Below are 23,349 nucleotides of genomic sequence, written 5' to 3' on the forward strand. Positions count from 1 at the left end.
TTTCTTAATTTCACTTTCAGATTTTTCATCATTAGTGTATAAGAATGCCAGAGATTTCTGTGCATTAATTTTGTAGCCTGCTACTTTACCAAATTCACTGATTAGCTCTAGTAGTTTTCTGGTAGCATCTTAGGATTCTCTATGTATAGTATCATGTCATCTGCAAACAGTGACAGTTTTACTTCTTTTCCGATTTGGATTCCTTTTATTTCTTTTTCTTCTCTGATTGCTGTGGCTAGAACTTCCAAAATGATGTTGAATAAGAGTGGTAAGCATGGGCAACCTTGTCTTGTTCCTGATCTTAGTGGAAATGGTTTCAGTTTTTCACCATTGATGATGATGTTGGCTCTGTGTTTGTCATATATGGCCTTTATTATGTTGAGGAAAATTCCCTCTATGCCTAATTTCTGCAGGGTTTTTATCATAAATGGGTGTTGAATTTTGTGAAAAGCTTTCTCTGAATCTATTGAGATGATCATATGGTTTTTCTCTTTCAATTTGGTAATATGGTGTATCACAATGATTGGTTTGCGTATGTTGAAGAATCCTTGCATTCCTGGAATAAACCCCAATTGATCATGGTGTATGACCCTTTTAATGTGCTGTTGGATTCTGTTTGCTAGTATTTCGTTGAAGATTTTTGCATCTATGTTCATCAGTGATATTGACCTGTAGTTTTCTTACTTTGTGACATCTTTGCCTGCTTTTGGTATCAGGGTGATGGTGGCCTCATAGAATGAGTTTGGGGGTGTTCTTCCCTGTGCTATATTTTGAAGAGTTTGAGAAGGGTATGTATTAGCTCTTCTCTAAAGATTTGATAGAATTCGCCTGTGAAGCCATCTGGTCCTCGGCTTTTGTTTGTTGGAAGATTTTTAAACCACAGTTTCAATTTCAGTGCTTGTGATTGGTCTCTTCATATTTTCTATTTCTTCCTGGTTCAGTCTCGGCAGGTTTTGCATTTTTAAGAATTTGTCCATTTCTTCCAGGTTGTCCATTTTATTGGCATAGGATTGCTTGTAGTAATGTCTTATGATCCTTTGTATTTCTGCATGTCAGTTGTTACTTCTCCTTTTCAGTTCTAATTCTATTGATTTGAGTCTTCTCCCTTTTTTTCTTGATGAGTCTGGCTAATGGTTTATCAATTTTGTTTATCTTCTCAAAGAACCAGCCTTTAATTTTATTGATCTTTGCTCTCATTTCCTTCATTTCTTTTTCATTTATTTCTGATCTGATCTGTATGATTTCTTTCCTTCTGCTAAATTTGGATTATTTTTGTTCTTCTTTCTTTAATTGCTTTAGGGGCAAGGTTAGGTTGTTTATTTGAGATGTTTCCTGTTTCTTAAGGTAGGATTGTATTGCTATAAACTTCCCTCTTAGAACTTCTTTTGCTGTATCCCGTAGATTTTGGGTCATTGTGTGTCCTTTGTCATTTGTTTCTAGGTATTTTAAAATTTCCTCTTTGATTTCTTCAGTGATCACTTCGTTATTAAGTAGTGTAATGTTTAGCCTCCATGTATTTGTATTTTTAAAATACTTTTTCCTGTAATTGATATCTAGTCTCATAACGTTGTGGTCAGAAAAGATACTTGATATGATTTCAATTTTCTTAAATTTACCAAGGCTTGATTTGTGACCCAAGATATGATCTATCCTGGAAAATGTTCCTTGAGCACTTAAGAAAAGTGTGTATTCTGTTGTTTTTGGATGGAATGTCCTATAAATATCAATTAAGTGTATCTTGTTTAATGTATCATTTAAAGCTTGTGTTTCCTTATTTATTTTCATTTTGCATGATCTGTCCATTGGTGAAAGTGGGATGTTAAAGTCCCCTACTATGATTGTGTTATTGTCAATTTCCCTTTTTATTGCTGTTAGTATTTGCCTTAGGTATTGAGGTGCTCCTACTTTGGGTGCGTAAATATTTAAAATTGTTGTATCTTCTTCTTGGATCAATCCCTTGATCATTATGTAGTGTCCTTCTTTGTCTCTTGTAATAGTCTTTATGTTAAAGTCTATTTTGTCTGATATGAGAATTGCTACTCCAGCTTTCTTTTGATTTCCATTTGCCTGAAGTATCTTTTTCCATCCCCTCACTTTCAGTTTGTGTGTGTCCCTAGGTATGAAGTGGGTCTCTTGTAGACAGCATATATATGGGTCTTGTTTTTGTGTCCATTCAGCCACTCTGTGTCTTTTTGTGGGAGCATTTAATCCATTTACATTTAAGGTAATTATCAATATGTATGTTCCTATTCCCATTTTATTAATTGTTTTGGGTTTGTTATTGTAGGTCTTTTCCTTCTCTCGTGTTTTCTGCCTAGAGAAGTTCCTTTAGAATTTGTTGTAAAGCTGGTTTGGTGTTGCTGAACTCTCTCAGTTTTTGCTTGTTTGTAAAGGTTTTAATTTCTCCATCAGATCGGAATGAGATCCTTGCTGGATAGAGTAATCTTGGTTGTAGGTTTTTCTACTTCATCACTTTAAATATGTCCTGCCACTTCCTTCTGGCTTGCAGAGTTTCTGCTGAAAGTTCAGCTGTTAACCTTATGGGGATTTCCTTGTGTGTTATTTTTCCCTGGCTGCCTTTCATATGTTTTCATTTTATTTTATTTTTGATAGTTTGATTAATATGTGTCTTGGCATGTTTCTCCTTGGATTTATCCTGTATGGGACTCTCTGTGCTTCCTGGACTTGATTAACTATTTCCTTTCCCATATTAGGGAAGTTTTCAACTATAATCTCTTCAAATATTTTCTCAGTCCCTTTCTTTTTCTCTCCTTCTTCTGGAACCCCTATAATTTGAATGTTGGTGTGTTTAATGTTGTCCCAGAGCTCTCTGAGAGTGTCCTCTGTTCTTTTCATTCTTTTTTCTTTATTCTGCTCTGCTGTCGTTATTTCCACTATTTTATCTTCCAGGTCACTTATCCGTCTTTCTGCCTCAGTTATTCTGCTATTGATCCCTTCTAGAGTATTTTTAATTTCATTTATTGTGTTGTTCATCATCGCTTGTTTCCTCTTTATTTCTTCTAGGTCCTTGTTAAATGTTTCTTGCATTTTGTCTATTCTATTTCCAAGATTTTGGATCATCTTTAGTATCATTATTCTCAATTCTTTTTCCGGTAGACTGTCTATTTCCTCTTCATTTGTTAGGTCTGGTGGGTTTTTATCTTGTTCCTTCCTCTGCTGCGTGTTTTTCTGTCTTCTCATGTTGCTTATCTTGCTGTGTTTGGGGGTCTCCTTTTTGTGGGCTGCATGTTCGTAGTTCCTGTTGTTTTTGGTGTCTTTCCCCAGTGGCTAAAGTTGGTTCAGTGGGTTGTGTAATATTTCTGGTGGAGGGGACTAGTGCCTGTGTTCTGTTTGATGAGGCTGGATCTTGTCTTTGGTGGGCAGGTCCACGTCTGGTGGTGTGTAGTGGGGTTTCTGTGGCCTTATTATGATTTTAGGCAGCCTCTGCTAATTGGTGGGGTTGTGCTCCTGTCTTGCTAGTTGTTTGGCATAGGGTGTCCAGCACTGTAGCTTGCTGGTCGTTGAGTGAAACTGGGTCTTGGTGTTGAGATGGAGATCTCTGGGAGATTTTCACCATTTGATATTACGTGGAACTGGGAGGTCTCTTGTGGGCCAGTGTCCTGAAGTTGGCTCTCCTATGTCAGAGGAACAGCACTGGCTCCTGGCTGGAGCACCAACAGAGCTCAGAATAAAAGGGAGAAAAAGTATAAAGAAAGAATGACAGAGGAAAAAATAAAATAAAATAAAGTAAGATAAAATAAAATAAAGTTATTAAAATAAAAAATAATTACTACGGAAAAGATTTGTTTTAAAAGTAAAAAACAAACAAACACACACAGAGAAAAAATGGATGGACAGAACCCTAGGACAAATGGTGAAAGCAAAGCTTTACAGACAAAAGCTCACACAGAAGCATACACATACACACTCACAAAAAGAGGAAAAGGGGTTAAAATAATATATCTTGCTCTCAAAGACCACCTCCTCAATTTGGGATGATTCGTTTTCTATGCAGGTATTCCACAGATGCAGGGTACATCAAGTTGATTGTGGAGATTTAATCCTCTGCTCCTGAGGCTACTGGGAGAAATTTCCCTTTCTCTTCTTTGTTCGCACAGCTCCCAGGGTTCAGCTTTGGATTCGGCCCGCCTCTCCGTTTAGGTTTACTGAGGACATCTCTTCTGCCCTCAGACAGGACGGGGTTAAAGGAGCAGCTGATTCGGGGTCTGTGGCTTTCTCAGGCTGGGGGGTGAAAGTTGTACAGATGCAGGGCGAGCCTTCGGCAGCATAGGCCAGTGTGACGTTGCACTAGCCTGAGGCGCACTGTGCGTTCTCCCGGGGAAGTTGTCCCTGGATCTCGGGACCCTGGCAGTGGCGGGCTGCACAGGCTCTCAGGAGGGGAGGTGTGGATAGTGACATGTGCCCGCACACAGGCTTCTTGGTGGTGGCAGCAGCAGCCTTAGCGTCTCATGCCCGTCTCTGGGGTTCGCGTTGTTAGCCGCGCCTCGCGTCTGTCTCTGGAGCTCCTTTAAGCATTGCTCTTAATCTCTCCTCGTGCACCAGGAAACAAAGAGGGAAGCAAAAGTCTCTTGCTGGGGTGCAATTCTTGATTTAGGTTAGACAACACAGATACATGATGAAATTTTCATCAGTATGTGACTGATGTGATATGAATATAAGTGCCTTAGAGTCAGAGTCTTCAAAATGGCTAAAGCAATATGTGGCAAAGTCTGCTATGTTTAATAATGACCATATAATTTGTCATCTAAAGTAGGACATTTTTGAGAGCTGAAGAGAGCACTGTTTATATTTATATTGAGACAAGGGTAAGCTAGGAATATCCTAGGTGAGTCAGAAGTTATAGTCACCCTAGCTACATATTATCCAAGACATATTTGGTCCATCTTAGAGGAATGGGAAACTTTCAGACTTTCTTCAGTATCACTGTTACTGAACTCAAGTTTGGGTGTTCACCACTGGAAAGCCAATACTCAAGAGACACGTGTTGGTTAGAAAGGAAAGCTTGCTTAATTCAGGAGACCAGCAACCTGGGAAGGCAGACTCATGTCCAAAAACCAATTCCAAAAATTCTGCTCGATGATGAAAGTTTTTAAAGGGAGAATCATTTGGGGTGGGGGTCAGAGTTTTTGTTATCTTCCACTGTGTGCAGACTTTCTTCTGATTGGCTTATGGTGAGGTAGGAGGGCATTGCTCCAGCAATCTTGTGCTCAGCCTGAAGTTATCCTCCTCCACCTCGGTGGGGGGCTTATTTCCTACAGAAGAACTCAAAGGTATTGTTATGTATATTCCTTAAGGAGGAACCAGGACTCTGTCCCAAAGCTGCACTATTGTTTCTTGACTGCAACTTTGTTTCTGCATTCCCTCCCTTCCCTGTTAAGCAACTGTTGTATCTGCCCTTTGGAAATCAGGGAAGGTCAAGGAGCCTGAATGAAGTCTATTTCCAACAAATAAGTGGGGAACACAGAAAGGATTTGTACCTGTGAGGATTCCACAGGGTCCTGCTCTGTTTCATCATTGTGGGATATGGAGGCTTCTGTAAGACTTACCTTCATTCTAAGTATATTCAGGAAACTAAATTCTAGTCAATGAAATGTGGGAAGAAGTAATGAGTATCCTTTCTAGGTTTATGCCATGAAAACAACTTTTCCCTTCTGGCCTGATGTATGCATCATGGTGGTTTGAATTCATATGTTGCAGAAAGCAGAGCCACAAGGCAGAAAGCCTGGGTCCTGAATTGGAGAGCTGTGCAACAATCAGCAAAACCAGTTTGGGATTTTACATATGTGAGAAATAAACTTGTTCTACACCATTGAGATATTAGAGTTTACTTTTTGCAGCAGGTAAACTAGCATTATCATCACTTGCATTATCTTAACTAATATATTGCAAAAACATTAGCCTCAAATATGTGAAATATATCCTCTTTCTTTTTCATTGAACTGTGAGCCTTTCCAAAATAGTAACCTAGAATAGGTAGTAAAATACTGTGAGTATACTCTAAATATTATTTTGGGATTGGATTGGATTGAATTGAATCATGTTGAATTGGATTGAAAGGAAATAAGTTATACATAAAATGGTAAGAAACTTCAGAGATGAAAAAGCTTTCTTCCAGCTGGAAGGAACATGGAAGTTTTCAAGGAGAAAGTGGCCTTTGAGCTTATACTTGAAGAATTGAATTACTTTGGATATGCAGTGATGAAAATGATGTTACAGGAAAAGTAAGAAGCATGAGCAAATGACACATAAACAAGAGAAGACAGCTTAGTCCAAATAGGATGTAGGGTCAATCAGTGAAAAAAAGTATTTAAATTTACTTCAGTTTAGAAATATTTACTGGACACCTGTTTTGTCAGGATGACAAAGCCATGAAGAGATAATTTAAGAAAAGAGTGTATATTGAGCTGGCCAAAACTTCGTTCGGTGTTTTCTGTAAAATGTGTAAGAGTACAGAAAAACCCGAACGAAATTTTTGGCCAACCCAATACAACAAGGCAGAAGTATATAATACATTCTTTGAGAGCACAGAGAAATGAACCTCAAAGGAGACTAGAGTGAGTTTTGAAAACAGATAAATTAAACACACCCTACAGGGCGTGGAAAACATCACTTTCCCATCACTGTGTAACCTAAAGGGAGTCATTGCAGGGTTATCATTGTGATCCTTGAATTATGATCAATGAGTGTGGATATTGTTTTGTCAATAGTTGGAAATCATCAAATAATTTTAAAGGGACAATGAAAAACATGAGTAAAGCATTGCTTTAGGGAAAGGGGTCTTAATAGTGGGGTAGGTGTGGGGACAGCATTAGGGAGCATGGAGATAAGAAGTACTGTTATTAGGCAGCTGTAATTATCCATTTAAGTAATTATTGAGGACCTCTGTCTAGGTAGTATATAAATGTATAGGAAAAAAATAGTTTAGAGCTACAGCAGAAATAGGATCAATGTCTTAATTCCTTGGGTATTGGAGGTAAGTGTGTATCAGTATATGGATTAATGTCAGCAGTAACAGAAAATACCAAAGAAGGTTTATTTCTCTCTTCTAAATGTAGACATTCCAGCTCCATCTATCTTGTTATTAGAAATGAGGCTTTTGCTTCATAGTTCGGGATGACTACTTGAGCTCTTGCTATCTTGTCCACATTCTAGCATCCTGGAAGAGATCAGAATAGGCATAGCATTTCCCTGTAACATTTATTGGATGTCCTACACGTTAACATCTCATTGGCCAGAACTTAATCACATGTCCACACCTAGCTACAAGAGAGGTAGGAAAATGTAGTCTTTATTCTGAGAAGTCAATGTGCCTTACTAAAAACCAAAGCTTCTCTTGTTAAGGAAGAAGAGGAAAATGAATTATTAGCACTGTCTTTGTCACAGGGGCAAAAGACAATTGTTGTGATCATGAAGCGATACCTTATCTAGTGGGCTGCTAGAAAGCTTGGATAGAACTAGAATGAAATATCCAGGTGAGGAATATAAATTTTTGAATTATCTTTACTGAAATAGTAGCTGAGATAGGTAGAATGAGCAAATCTTTCCAGCTACAACTCTCCAGATAATTCAAGTTTCAAACTTTTCTTTTGTCTTTGTTACTTAGATAATGGAACTCTAGTTTGGGTCATCTGCACAACTCAGATATCCTCATAATTCACTGGCTCTACCACTTATAAAGTATGTGACAGCACCTGTCATATAGTGCATGATAAGCAAGTACTGAATAGATCAGAATTTGAAAAGAGAAAAAGATGTTGAGCTGATGGTATACGAAAAAATAAATTAATAAAACCACCTGGCCTTTTCCTAAGAGTTGCATATGGTCTTATTTCCCACCATGCTGATTCCAATGGGTCATTTCGTCTGCTTTCCCTGCAGCCCCATTGGACATTGGGCTTTGTCACAGCAAATAACACAGGTTACCTGCATGAGTTCCCTGAATCAGTTGTTTTCCTGCTTCAAGTCTCATGTCCTGTTTTCACAGGTTCCTTGGTGACTATACTTTGATTTGAAAATCTCATGAGTGTCATCAGGGGCTTTTGAACTCTCCCTTGGTCAGGCAGGGCTATCTTTTTCCTTCCATGAGTTGGCTCAGGATCTGGAGGATGGAGTGTGCAAATCACGTTTCTTCAGGCCGTCAATTTTTTAAAAATTTCAACCAGATTCAAGTAAAATTATACCATAACTTCCCAGTTTCTTTTTCTGAGCAATTTTCTACTTTTTGTCTTCTGCCAGATTCCCTTTCTGCCATTTGGTTGCACTGCCCCTCCCCCCTGCCCCATACCACCACCACTAACATCAAATAATAAAAGTAGTAGATGTTATATATCAAGCACAAAGTATTGTCTTATATTGACTGTCCTTCTGACAGCCCTTCAAGGTAATTATTATCAATTTTCAGGTAAGGACACTGAGGTGGTCTTTTTGGGGAGGGGGGTGGGTTGAGCATTTGAAAGATGAAATTATTTGCTCAAAGTGACACAAAATTCAGTAATAAATTTAGGATTTATTACAGGATGCTGTGCATTTTCCATTACTTCACTGCCTCTCAAAAGACACCAATAATTCTGCTTGTTTCCTTTCATTTCATTTGACTTAGCCTTGCTGAGTTCAAGCTTAAAAGAGATATGAGGAAATTTTAGTTTCATTCAAAGATATTAGTTGTGATTGCAAGTTATATGTGAAGTGAGATTAATCCCACAATTGACTAACTCATTGATTTTAGAAATTATCAATTGTTTATCAACTGTGGTTTAAAAATTGATTTATTATGTTAATACCATTTTCGTATTCTGAATATAACACATACATTTTCCTTATTGCTATGACTTATGGGAGGCCAGGTGAATCTGGGCATGGACTTGAACTTTTGGGGTCTGAAATTTCATGCATCTTCTAAAACATGAATAGACTTTACTACCAAATTCATCTATAATATTTATGGAAAATGCATCTATACCTGATTCCAAGATGATAAATAATAGTAAAAAAGTGAAATACAAAATGTGTCCTCACTTTGTTGAAACATTCATCTCATGAATTTGTGACAGAAGAGAATCATTCACTAGAGAGAACTACAATGCTTCTTGATTAATTGCCTATTTGTTAGAAGTCAAAATTATTCTTAAATGGATTAGCATTATTTTATAATTATTTGCCTGAGGTTACCCCAATATTTTCCTTTAAAAAATAATCACTTACATTACTATAGCAATGCGAACTGCTATACATTTTTTTATGAAGTAAGTTAAATACACTTATGCCTTGTTCTTTGACCCTTTTTCTGGTATACGTGCTAAAGAAAGATTCTGAAAGAGGGAGAGCAGGGTATGCTCTGGAATTGAAAAAGTTAATTGCAGTATTCAAACAACCAAATGGCCAATAGGCTGGGAATAATGGGGAAATTATGGCATATTTACTAAAAACATCATTATATGCACATTAAATATAAGAATGGAGAAAACAACCCATGACATAATATTTGGTGAAAGAAGCAGAAAACAAAATTATAGCTACACTATTACAGTTACAGAGATTAGAGCTGATCTTTTTATCCCCTTTCTTTTGTGTTCTACTATTGTTATTATTTTAGTTACATGGTTCTTAAAGTCTAGGAACTACTTATTTTAGGGAAAAAGTGGAGAGGAGTCTTAAGATGGGTATTCCTATAAAACTTGTGAATAGCATTTCTAAATGGTGCTTTACATGTCATTCTCCCATCCTAGATTTATTAAGCAAATATTCATTAAATACTGTGCCCAATGCACCTATTATATGAGCTGCATTATAGTAGACAAGGCACAACATTTACCCTTGAGATAGTTTCAGTTTAGTTAGAGAGACAGGGCTATAGGGAAATTACAAATTTAAAATATATGAAGAAATTGTTGTAGCCATGAGAAGACTGAGACATGATAACTAAATGTAATGTGGGATCCTGGATGGCATCCTGGAACAGAAAAAGACAGTAGGTTAAAAAATAGGAAATTTGAATAAAGCATGGACTTTAGCTAGTAATAATGTGTCAACACTGGATCATTAATTTTGGCAAATAAAGTAATGAAGCATGTTAGTAATAAAGGAGATAGGTATGGAATATATATGGGAACTCTGTACTATCTTTGTAACGTTTCTATAAATCTAAAACTTCTAAAATGAGAGAGAGAGAGAGAGAGAGAGAGAGGAAGTAAAATAAAGGAATGGCACAAGACCACTATTTTCTCTCCTGTTTCTTTGTTTTGTCCTACTTTAGTGGCCTCTTCCTCTTAATCTCATTTTGGATTTCCCTCCTTTGTTTAACCTCTAAATATTGAACATTCCAGAGCTCAATTCTGTGTCCCTTTTGTCCCTCTACGTATTTTCACTTTCTTCTTGGTGACCTCTTCTAAACTCATGGTTTTAAATATCATTTATATGTCAAAGAGTCATAAATGTATATCTCCTCTCGACCTCTCCTCAGAACTCCTTTTATATCCAACTGCCTACTTAACAACTCCCCATAATTGCTTACTAGCCTTCTCAAATGGAGATCTTTACTCCACATTTCAAAGCTACTCTTCCCCTAGTATCTCTTGTTATCTCAATATATGTCAACATCTAGTCACTCAGGCCAAAAAAGGTGGAAGTTATCCTTGATTTATGTTCTTTAACTTCCCTCATGCAACTCATCAGCTAGTCCTATTCACTCTTCTCCTGAAATATACAGAGAAATAAAATATGTGTATATTTTATACAATATATATAAATATATTTACATAGGGTCCATCTACTTCTATTTTCACCAACACTATGCTAGTTGAAGCCACCATCATCATTCTCCTGGACTACTACCTAAATCATCAGGCCTCATCTTAACCCTTTCTCCCCATACATCCACTATGGTTAACCCATAATGGCCACATTTATGTTTCTGGGAAAAACCACTCCTGCCTGCCTTCTTAGGATATTTTAATCCACCAGAAATACTACAGCTGCTGATTTTCTTGAGGTCAGATCTTCTTTGTCATTTAAATCTCAGATTGAGTGTCAAAAATCTGAAAAGCCATCACTGTTACATAACCTAATGTGTCTTTCAAGTCATTCTCTATTACCTCAACTAATTTAATTATACTGCAAAGTATGTTTCTCTATCTAATTTTTTAAAATTATTGTTATTATTATGATTTAGTCATTGCTATGATCTAAATGATTAGATCAATTCCAGGAATACAAAGCCTAAACAACCTACTACTTCGTGGTTTTTTAAATTTAATTGTATTTATTTTATACAGCAGGTTCTTATTAGTTATTTGTTTTATACATGTTAGTGTATATATGTCAATCCCAATCTCCCAATTCATCCCACCACCACCACCACCACTACCCCTGCTTTCCCCCCTTGGTGTCCATACGTTTGTTCTCTACATTTGTGTTTCTACTTCTGCCTTGCAAATAGTTCATATACAATATTTGTTTTCCTCTTTCTGACTTACTTCACTCTGTGTGAGTCTCTAGGTCCATCCACATCTCTACAAATGACCCAGTTTCGTTCCTTTTTATGTCTGAGTAGTATCCCAATGTATATATGTACCACATCTTCTTTATCCATTGATCTGTTGATGGGCATTTAGGTCGCTTCCATGACCTTCCTATTGTAAATAGTGCTGTAATAAACATTGGGGTGCATGTGTCTTTTTGAATTACGGGTTTCTTTGGTATATGTCCAGTAGTGAGATTGCTGGGTCATATGGTAATTCTATTTTTAGTTTTATAAGGAACATCCGTACTGCTCTCCATAGTGGCTGTATCAATTTACATTCCCACCAACAGTGTAAGAGGGTTCCTTTTTCTCCACACCCTCTCCAGGATTTGTTGTTTGTAGATTTTCTGATGATGCCCATTCTAACTGGTGTGAGGTGATACCTCATTGTAGTTTTGAATTGCATTTCTCTAATAATTAGTGATGTTGAGCAGCTTTTCATGTGTCTCTTGGCCATCTGTATGTCTTCTTTGGAGAAATGTCTATTTAGGTCTTCTCCCCACTTTTGGATTGGGTTGTTTGTTTTATTAATATTGAACTGCATGAGCTGTTTATACATTTCGGAGATTAATCCTTTGTCCATTTATTCATTTGCAAATATTTTTTCTCATCTGAGGGTTGTATTTTCATTTTCTTTATAGTTTCCTTTGCTGTGCAAAAGCTTTTAAGTTTCATTAGGTCCCATTTGTTTATTTTTGTTTTTATTTCTATTACTCTAGGAGGTGGTTCAAAAAAGATCTTGCTGTGATTTATGTCAAAGACTGTTCTTCCTATGTTTTCCTCTAAGAGTTTTATAATGTCCTGTCTTACATTTAGGTCTTTAATAGGTCTTTAATCCATTTTTAAAAAACATCTTTATTGGAATATAATTGCTTTACATTGTGTGTTAGTTTCTGCTGTATAACAAAGTGGATCAGCTATAGTGTACGTATATCCCCATATCATCTCCCTCTTGCGTCACCCTCTCACCCTCCATATCCGACCACTCTAGGTGGTCACAAAGCAACAAGCTGGTCTCTGTGTGCTATGCAGCTGCTTCCCACTAGCTATCTATTTTACACTTGGTGATGTATATATGTCAATGTCACTCTCTCACTTCATCCCAGCTTACTATTCCCCATCCTTGTGTCCTCAATTCCATTCTCTATGTCTGAGTCTTTATTCCTGTCCTGCCCCAAGGTTCTTTTGAAACAATTTTTTTTTTTTAGATTACATATATATGTGTTAGCATATGGTATTTGTTTTTTCTTTCTGACTTACTTCACTCTGTATGACAGATTCCAAGTCCATGCACCTCACTACAAATAACTCAATCTTGTTTCTTTTTATGGCTGAGTAATATTCCACTGTACATATGTGCCACATCTTCTTTATCCATTCATCTGTTGATAGACACTTAAGTTGCTTCCATGTCCTGGATATTGTAAATAGTGCTGCAATGGACATTGTGGTACATGACTCTTTTTGAGTTATGGATTTCTCAGGGTGTATGCCCAGTAGTGGGATTGCTGGGTCATATGGTAGTTCTATTTTTAGTTTTATAAGGAACCTCCATAATCTTCTCCATAGTGGCTGTATCAATTTACATTCCCACCAAAAGTGCAAGAGGGTTCCCTTTTCTCCACACCCTCTCCATCATTTTTTTTAATAGATATTTTGATGATGGCCATTCTGACCAGAGTGAGCTGATACTTCATTGTAGTTTTGAGTTGCATTTCTCTAATGATTAGTGATGTTGAGCATCATTTCATGTGTTTGTTGGCAATCTGTATATCTTCTTGGGAGAAATGTCTATTTAGGTCTTCTGCCCATTTTTGGATTGGGTTGTTTGTTTTTTTAATATAGAGCTGCATGAGCTGCTTGTATATTTTGGATTTTTGTTTATGGTGTTAGGGAGTGTTCTAATTTCATTCTTTTACATGTAGCTGTTCAGTTTTCGCAGCACCACTTATTAAAGAGGCTGTCTTTTCTCCATTGTATATTCTTGCCTCCTTTATCAAAAATAAGGTGACCATATGTGTGGGGGTTTTTCTCTGGGCTTTCTATCCTGTTTCATGGATCTCTATTTCTGTTTTTGTACCAGTACCATACTGTTTTGATTACTGTAGCTTTGTAGTATAGTCTAAAGTCAGGGAGCTTGATTCCTCCAGCTCCATTTTTCTTTCTCAGGATTGCTTTGGCTATTCAGAGTCTTTTGTGTTTCCATACAAATTGTGAAACATTCACAAATTGTGAAACATTGTGAACGTTTTTGTTCTAGTTTTGTGAAAAAAGCCATTGGTAGTTTGATACGGATTGCTTTGAATCTGTAGATTGCTTTAGGTAGTATAGTCATTTTCACAATTTTGATTCTTCCAATCCAGGGACACGGTATATCTCTCCATCTGTTTGTATCATCTTTAATTTCTTTCATCAGTGTCTTATAGCTTTCTGAGTACAGTTTTTCTTTTTTACCTCCTTAGATAGGTTTATTCGTAGGTATTTTATTCCTTTTGTTGCAATGGTAAATGGGATTTTCTCCGTAATTTCTCTTTCTGATCTTTTGTTAGTGTACAGGAATGCAAGAGATTTCTGTTCATCAATTTTGTATCCTGCAAATTTCCTAAATTCATTGATTAGCTTTAGTAGTTTTCTGGGGGCCTCTTTAGGATTATCTATGTATAGTATTATGTCATCTGCAGTGACAGTTTTACATCTTCTTTTCCAATTTGGATTCCTTTTATTTCTTTTTCTTCTCTTATTGCCATAGCTAGGACTTCCTAAACTACGTTGAATAATAGTGGTGAGAGTGGATATCCTTGTATTGTTCCTGATCTTAGAGGAAATGCTTTCAGTTTTTCATCATTGAGAATGATGTTTGCTGTGGGTTTGTCATATATGGCCTTTCTTATGTTGAGGTAGGTTCCCTGTATGCCCACTTTCTGGAGAGTTTTTATCATAAAAGGGTGTTGAATTTTGTCAAAGCTTTTTCTGCATCTATTGAGATGATCATATGATTTTTATTCTTCAATTTGTTATTATGGTGTATCTCATTGATTGATTTGTGTTTATTGAAGGATACTTGCATCTGTGAGATAAGTCCCACTTGATCATGGTGTATGTTCCTTTAGTGTGTTGTTCGATTCTGTTTGCTAATATTTTGTTGCGGATTTTTGCATCTATGTTCATTGGTGATATTGGCTTGTAGTTTTCTTTTTTTGTGACATCTTTGTCTGGTTTTGGTATCAGGCTGATTGTGGCCTTATAGAATGATTTTGGGAATGTTCCTCTCTGCAGTTTTTTGGAAGAGTTTGAGAAAGATGGGTGTTAGCTCTTCTCTAAATATTTGATAGAATTCTCCTGTGAAGCCATCTGGTCCTGGACTTTTGTTCGTTGGAAGATTTTTAATCACAGTTTCAATTTCATTATTTGTGTTTGGTCTCTTCATATTTTCTATTTCTTCCTGGTTCAGTCTTGAGAGGTTATACCTTTCTATGAATTGTCTATTTCTTCCAGGTTGTCCATTTTATTGGCATAGAGTTGCTTATGATGCTTTGTATTTCTGTGCTGTCCATTGTGCCTTCTGCCTTTTCACTTTTAATTTTATTGATTTGAGTCCTCTTCCTCTTTTTCTTGGTGAATCTGGCTATAGGTTTATGAATTTTGTTATCTTCTCAAAGAACCAGCTTTTAGTTTTATTGCTCTTTGCTATTGTTTTCTTTGTTTCTATTTCATTTATTTTTGCTCTGATCCTAATGATTTCTTTCCTTCTACTAACTTTGGGTTTTGTTTGTTCTTCTTTCTCTAGTTGCTCTAGGTGTAAGGTTAGTTTGTTTATTTGAGATATTTCTTGTTTCTTGAAGTAGGATTGTATTGCTATGAACTTCCCTCATAGAACTGCTTTTGCTGCATCCCCTAGGTTTTGGATCATTGTGTTTTTGTTGCCATTTGTCTCTAGCTAGATGTTTCTTGATTTCTCTTTGATTTCTTCAGTGATCTCTTGGTTATTTAGTAATATAATGTTTAGCCTCCATGTGTTTGTGTTTTTTACCTTGTTTTCCCTGTAATTTATTTCTAATCTCATAGTGTTGTGGTCAGAAAAAATGCTTGATATGATTTCAGTTTTCTTAAATTCACCGAGGCTTGATTTTTGACCCATGATGTGTCCTTTCCTGGAGAATGTTCCATGTGCATTTGAGTAGAAAGTGTAATCTGCTATTTTCGGATGGAATGTCTTATAAATATCAATTAAATCTATCAGTTCTATTGTGTCATTTAAAGCTTGTGTTTCCTTATTAATTTTCTGTCTGGATTATCTGTCCATTGGTATAAGTGAGATCTTAACATCCCCCGCTATTACTGTGTTACTGCTGATTTCCCCTTTTATAGCTGTTAGCATTTGCCTTGTGTGTTGAGGTGCTCCTATGTTGGGTGCATATATATTTATAATTGTTATATCCTCTTCTTGGATTGACCCCTTGATCGTTATGCAGTGTCCTTCCTTGTCTCTTGTAACATTCTTTCTTTTAAAGTCTATTTTATCTGATATGAGTATTGCTACTCCAGCTTTCTTTTGATTTCCATTTGCAAGGAATATCTTTTTCCAACCCCTCTTTATCTAATATTCTCCTTTTTAAAAAAAAATATTTTAAAAATATTTTTATTAAAGTAAAGCTGATTTACAATGTTGTGTTAATTTCTGCTGTACCGTATCTCCTAATACTTATTAATTTTTTTAACATCTTTATTGGAGTATAATTGCTTTACAATGTTGTGTTAGTTTCTGCTGTATAACAAAGTGAATCAGCTATATGTATACATATATCCCCATATCCCCTTCCTCTTGTATCTCCCTCTCACCTTCCCTATCTCACCCCTCTAGGTGGTCACAAAGTACCGAGCTTAACCCCTTATGCTATGCGGCTGCTTCCCACTAGCTATTTTACATTTGATAGTGTATATATGTCAATGTCACTGCTCTTTAGGATTATCTATGTATAGTATTATGTCATCTGCAGTGACAGTTTTACATCTTCTTTTCCAATTTGGATTCCTTTTATTTCTTTTTCTTCTCTTATTGCCATAGCTAGGACTTCCTAAACTACGTTGAATAATAGTGGTGAGAGTGGATATCCTTGTATTGTTCCTGATCTTAGAGGAAATGCTTTCAGTTTTTCATCATTGAGAATGATGTTTGCTGTGGGTTTGTCATATATGGCCTTTCTTATGTTGAGGTAGGTTCCCTGTATGCCCACTTTCTGGAGAGTTTTTATCATAAAAGGGTGTTGAATTTTGTCAAAGCTTTTTCTGCATCTATTGAGATGATCATATGATTTTTATTCTTCAATTTGTTATTATGGTGTATCTCATTGATTGATTTGTGTTTATTGAAGGATACTTGCATCTGTGAGATAAGTCCCACTTGATCATGGTGTATGTTCCTTTAGTGTGTTGTTCGATTCTGTTTGCTAATATTTTGTTGCGGATTTTTGCATCTATGTTCATTGGTGATATTGGCTTGTAGTTTTCTTTTTTTGTGACATCTTTGTCTGGTTTTGGTATCAGGCTGATTGTGGCCTTATAGAATGATTTTGGGAATGTTCCTCTCTGCAGTTTTTTGGAAGAGTTTGAGAAAGATGGGTGTCGGCTCTTCTCTAAATATTTGATAGAATTCTCCTGTGAAGCCATCTGGTCCTGGACTTTTGTTCGTTGGAAGATTTTTAATCACAGTTTCAATTTCATTATTTGTGTTTGGTCTCTTCATATTTTCTATTTCTTCCTGGTTCAGTCTTGAGAGGTTATACCTTTCTATGAATTGTCTATTTCTTCCAGGTTGTCCATTTTATTGGCATAGAGTTGCTTATGATGCTTTGTATTTCTGTGCTGTCCATTGTGCCTTCTGCCTTTTCACTTTTAATTTTATTGATTTGAGTCCTCTTCCTCTTTTTCTTGGTGAATCTGGCTATAGGTTTATGAATTTTGTTATCTTCTCAAAGAACCAGCTTTTAGTTTTATTGCTCTTTGCTATTGTTTTCTTTGTTTCTATTTCATTTATTTTTGCTCTGATCCTAATGATTTCTTTCCTTCTACTAACTTTGGGTTTTGTTTGTTCTTCTTTCTCTAGTTGCTCTAGGTGTAAGGTTAGTTTGTTTATTTGAGATATTTCTTGTTTCTTGAAGTAGGATTGTATTGCTATGAACTTCCCTCATAGAACTGCTTTTGCTGCATCCCCTAGGTTTTGGATCATTGTGTTTTTGTTGCCATTTGTCTCTAGCTAGATGTTTCTTGATTTCTCTTTGATTTCTTCAGTGATCTCTTGGTTATTTAGTAATATAATGTTTAGCCTCCATGTGTTTGTGTTTTTTACCTTGTTTTCCCTGTAATTTATTTCTAATCTCATAGTGTTGTGGTCAGAAAAAATGCTTGATATGATTTCAGTTTTCTTAAATTCACCGAGGCTTGATTTTTGACCCATGATGTGTCCTTTCCTGGAGAATGTTCCATGTGCATTTGAGTAGAAAGTGTAATCTGCTATTTTCGGATGGAATGTCTTATAAATATCAATTAAATCTATCAGTTCTATTGTGTCATTTAAAGCTTGTGTTTCCTTATTAATTTTCTGTCTGGATTATCTGTCCATTGGTATAAGTGAGATCTTAACATCCCCCGCTATTACTGTGTTACTGCTGATTTCCCCTTTTATAGCTGTTAGCATTTGCCTTGTGTGTTGAGGTGCTCCTATGTTGGGTGCATATATATTTATAATTGTTATATCCTCTTCTTGGATTGACCCCTTGATCGTTATGCAGTGTCCTTCCTTGTCTCTTGTAACATTCTTTCTTTTAAAGTCTATTTTATCTGATATGAGTATTGCTACTCCAGCTTTCTTTTGATTTCCATTTGCAAGGAATATCTTTTTCCAACCCCTCTTTATCTAATATTCTCCTTTTTAAAAAAAAATATTTTAAAAATATTTTTATTAAAGTAAAGCTGATTTACAATGTTGTGTTAATTTCTGCTGTACCGTATCTCCTAATACTTATTAATTTTTTTAACATCTTTATTGGAGTATAATTGCTTTACAATGTTGTGTTAGTTTCTGCTGTATAACAAAGTGAATCAGCTATATGTATACATATATCCCCATATCCCCTTCCTCTTGTATCTCCCTCTCACCTTCCCTATCTCACCCCTCTAGGTGGTCACAAAGTACCGAGCTTAACCCCTTATGCTATGCGGCTGCTTCCCACTAGCTATTTTACATTTGATAGTGTATATATGTCAATGTCACTGTCTCACTTTGTCCCAGCTTACCCTTCCCCCTCCCCGTGTCCTCAAGTCCATTCACCATGTCTGCGTCTTTATCCCTGTCTTACCCCTAGGTTGTTCGGAACCTTTTTTATTTTTTTTTAGATTCCATATATATGTGTTAGCATATGGTATTTGTTTTTCTCTTTCTGACTTACTTCACTCTGTATGACAGACTCTAGGTCCCTGCACCTCACTACAAGTAACTCAATTTTATTTCTTTTTATGGCGAGTAATATTCCATTGTTTATATGTGCTTCTTATTCTTTATCCATTCATTTGTAATGGACACTTAGGTTGCTTCCATGTCCTGGCTATTGTAAATAGTGCTGCAATAAACATTGTGATACATGACTCTTTTGAATTATTGTTTTCTCAAGGTTTATTCTTCTTATAGTTTAATTCAGGTTTTTTTTTTTTTTGCTTTTTTGTGTCTCCTTCCAGTAGAATGTAAGTTCTTGGAAAATAGCAACTTTGTATTCTTGATTCTTAGAACACTACCTGACAATCACAGGACCTCAATAAATGTTTCAAATGACAAATAATTAATGGACAGTAAAGTTCTGAAATTTAGGGAGAGGAGGGGTTACAGTGGAGATAGAATGATAGGAGAAATTTACTGAAAGGAGTGAGAACTTGTAAGGCTTTGAGAATTGAGTAAGACTAGTCAATAAGTAGATAAAGATGGAATTCCAGAAAAAAAAAAAGAAGAGTAGAACAAAGGTGTGGAGAGAGCAATAAATGTGGTCTCCTTGGGAAAAGCAGGTGAACAGGAATTTTGTGAGGATTATGAGATCAGGATTCGTGGCAAATCCAAATTGCAGAGATTCTTAAATACCAGGCTTGGAATCAGCAATGTTAGTGACTTTCCTTCTGTTGATTTTCAGCTCCAGCTACCTTTGAGCCTTTTAACCATGATCTCATTCTAAGTCTTTTGAATGAAAGTAATATACGCTGCTCCACCACCATTTTTTTCTTTCTTTATTTCCCAATGCAAATTTTGATATCAGCTTGCTTGGGTCTGGCCCAGTGTGTAAGGTGATTCTAGGTTATACCCATCTTCTGTGGTTGGAACTGCCACAAGAACAAAAAGGAGTATAAAATTGAAATAGTTTTTCCTTCCTATCAAAAGAAGGGCCTTTGCTATGTGTATTTCCTCATCTGACAGTGATGACAGCATTTATTGTCAACACAATTTTTTTGATTAGACAGCTGGATTTTTCCCAGGGGCTGGTTGCACGTCAAATAAGGAAATCCAAATCCACAGGCAAAGAGAAGCAGAGAACACAGTGGAAACTAAGTCTGCTTTCTGTTCACCCATTTGCTCTGAGAAATTCTCAGTCAGCTCTCCACCCACTGGAAATCAGATGTAAACAACAACAAGATGATTATTGACGATCTGGCTGGGAGACGTTAAAATGGAAATGCAGTACTTCTCTTGGTGCTCTAGCTCACATAAACTACTGTAGTAGTACAGCAGAACTTTAAATGGGGTGCCTTTTAAATGTGCTGCCCTGTCTTTCCAAATTGCCATGCAGTAGGTAGCCAGACTGGGAATTTGAAAACATATTATGTAAAATGCCTTTATTTTCTTCAATTCTAGCCTGTATTCAGTTCTAGCCTATATTTTGTAATTGATGGGCATCAAGTGGGCTCTGCTTAGGCTGAGTGATTTTTGCAGGGTGAATCTGGATCATTCACAATGCATGTTAAAGAAAGCTAATGAAAACTCTACAGTTCCATCATTATAATAGACTTGATTTAGATGGTCTAATTGTCTTGCTGCCTGCTAAAATCTTAAATAATTCCACATCTGAATGGATGGGGTAGCTGAAGAAACAATGATTGGAGATGAAGAGAGAGCAAAACGTTTTGCAACTCTCTTCATGGAACAGAGACTTTCAGTGATACTTTTGTCAGTTGCAATACTCAACTATCCAGAGGCTTCTTTTTCCTTCTTCCTTTTAAATGATGTTTCTTGAATTGATGCTTCAGTCAGACTGATAGGTCTTCCTTATATGGATGTGTGTGTGTATGTGTATGTAGGGAGAGGTAAAGAAAAGAGATGAGACAGAGGTAGAGATAAGTGACAGGGCAATTCAAATAGGCTTAAATACATACTTACTATTTCTCATCAGTAGAAATATCCTGAGTGTTTTTTTATAAAACTTTATGACAGTATATTTACAGGTTAATAATCAATTTGAAAATAACGAGGTGGTAGGCTGCTGTTACAGTTTGTAGTATGACTTATGGGTAGAAAAGAATTATTTTATGTATAGTCAGTCTTCTTTCTTGGACAACATGGACACAGTACTTCTCTGCTTTCATCTTAGTCTGTTTTCTCTTTTGTTTTTGCTTTAGCTCAACAGAATTCACCAAAAATCCATGAAGGCTGGTGGGCATACAAGGAGGTGGTCCAGGGAAGCTTTGTCCCAGGTAAATGCACATTTATTACTTTATTTTTAAGAAAATAATTTGAGTGAAATGTAGTATTATTTCCAGAATTTTGCATTTGCTACATGACATGGAATGTATTGCAAAAGGCATCATAGTCTGACTTATGTGTTAGATGAGTCCTCCATCAAGAGAAAGTTTATTAAGTGAGTGGTAATTTAACCAAGACTACGTTTTTCCATCTGAGCTTACATCTTAACATCCTTCCATCTACAGGTGGCTATGTCAGGGAGAGGGCAATGCAAGAGTCGGGGTTGAGGTTCTGTATGCTAAAATTTGGTTGAGAAAGAGCGATTCTTTAATGTTAATGAAACAAGAAGTCTGGAAACTAGCAGTGAGGCTTGCTGGGATGCACGCTGTCTCTGATGTCACTTCAGTAGCAGTCATGGTCAGGACTTAGCAGATTGGGCCAAATACCAGGCAAAAAATCATAGGTAAAATGGATGCTTTCAGCATGGGAGGAGAGAACTGAAGAGAGGTTAAAGCCAGAAACATATCATAACTTTAGTTTGGAGGCAAGGTGGAGTGTCGTTGTCTTCCCCCACTACTCTTATCCTAATTATAGTCCTCAGTCTTCTGCTGCTTCAAGACTGTAGGGAAAGAGGCAAGAGAAAGAGCATGAATGTTAAAGAGAAGGATGGAAAGGAAGGCAGGTGAGATATTTCAATGTATTTTTAACTGCTTATATGTGAGAGGGTAAGAGATAAAGCTCTAAAAAGGAGTCAATGTGGGATTCCAACTCAGGCACTGAAAACAGAGGTCAAGTGTCAGTTGAGGTCTTTGTAGTTAGTGGCAGGTGGGAAGAGTGGTGCCACCAGGTCACCTGGTTCATTCTTGGATGCTATGTCTTCTTTTCCTGTTCTTCTGTATAGTTCATTATATCAGCTGTGCAGAGCTAAGCAAGTTGCTAAACTCCTCTGAGCATCACTTTTCTCATTTGTATTGTGGCACATAAATACGTACCTTTGAAGCTTTCCAATAAGAGGAAAGCAGGCATGGTGAGGGAGAGTGAATGACCCAGGGAAAAGCCAGTTGACTGCCAAATAGTTTCATAAGTTGGTATTATTAACTTGATAAATTTACTATGGTACATTTATTTCTTGACCCAGTGGGCATAGAAACTGGGCTTGATTAATTCACCCAGAAATGATCAAGTTTATAATAATATTCTTATAATAATTTAATTGACACAGATGTGTTCATATGGCATGATATAGATATATGACATTTTATACTTACAATTGGGGGTATCTCTTTCCAATTGATAGAAGGATTGTGTATTTTTTTCTGAGGAATCTTCTTCTCATATTCAAGACATCCCAGAAATTACATTTATAATATTTTTATGCTTTGTGATTATTAAATTAGAGCAACAAAGGGCATTCTGCCAGATTATAAATCTTGCTAAACTAGTAATATTCTCCATAGTGACTGAAATGCTCATGGATAATACTGGATAAGTTCTGGAAAATTTTGCTTTTCTGCCCCACAGTTTTTTTACTTTTTCCCCTCTGTTGACATATTCTTCCTTTACATGTACTTAAGTCCCTATTTTGAGTTTGTTGTTACTTCTAAGACAACCACAGGAAAGAAATTTTATCTTTCCTTTATGTGTTGATTTGAAATAATTTAAGTTTCCCTCATTTCAAGTTTTAAATGAGGCAATATTTATAAAACCGTCTATATGGGAACCAGTAAGGTGTGGAGTTATGAGCATGAACTCTGGAGTTGTACAGACCTGGAGCTGAGTCTGGACTCTATGGCTTCCTTCTGGTAGAACTGTCAGCAAGTTGCCCACCAACTCTCATTCCCCCAGGTTCTTCATCTGTTAGAATGAAGATAAGGACCAAATCATCCTCACAAAGTTTTGTGAGGATTAAATTACATAATGTAGGTAAAGTGTCTGGTGCATCGTGTGAGTCGGTACCTGTAATGCTGTTGGCATTACTATCATTATTATATCATAACAACATAACTGGATATTTGATACTTCTCTGTTTGAGAAAGGAAGAGAACTGTAAATTGAAAAATGTAATTGTGCAAGTGAGGGTCTCTCATGATGCTAG

General features: G+C 36.4%; 1 protein-coding gene across 1 annotated transcript in view; it reads left to right on the forward strand.

Moving 5' to 3' along the window:
- CA10 (carbonic anhydrase 10) overlaps nucleotides 1-23,349 on the forward strand; it is a 673,987-nt gene that overhangs the window by 96,562 nt on the left and 554,076 nt on the right. The window contains exon 2 of the mRNA XM_024117389.1: nucleotides 21,191-21,265. Coding sequence (XP_023973157.1) covers nucleotides 21,191-21,265 — 75 coding nt within the window. The remainder of the gene's footprint in view (nucleotides 1-21,190; nucleotides 21,266-23,349) is intronic.

Source organism: Physeter macrocephalus, chromosome 14 (genome assembly GCF_002837175.3).
Source record: "Physeter macrocephalus isolate SW-GA chromosome 14, ASM283717v5, whole genome shotgun sequence".
NCBI lineage: Eukaryota > Metazoa > Chordata > Mammalia > Artiodactyla > Physeteridae > Physeter > Physeter macrocephalus.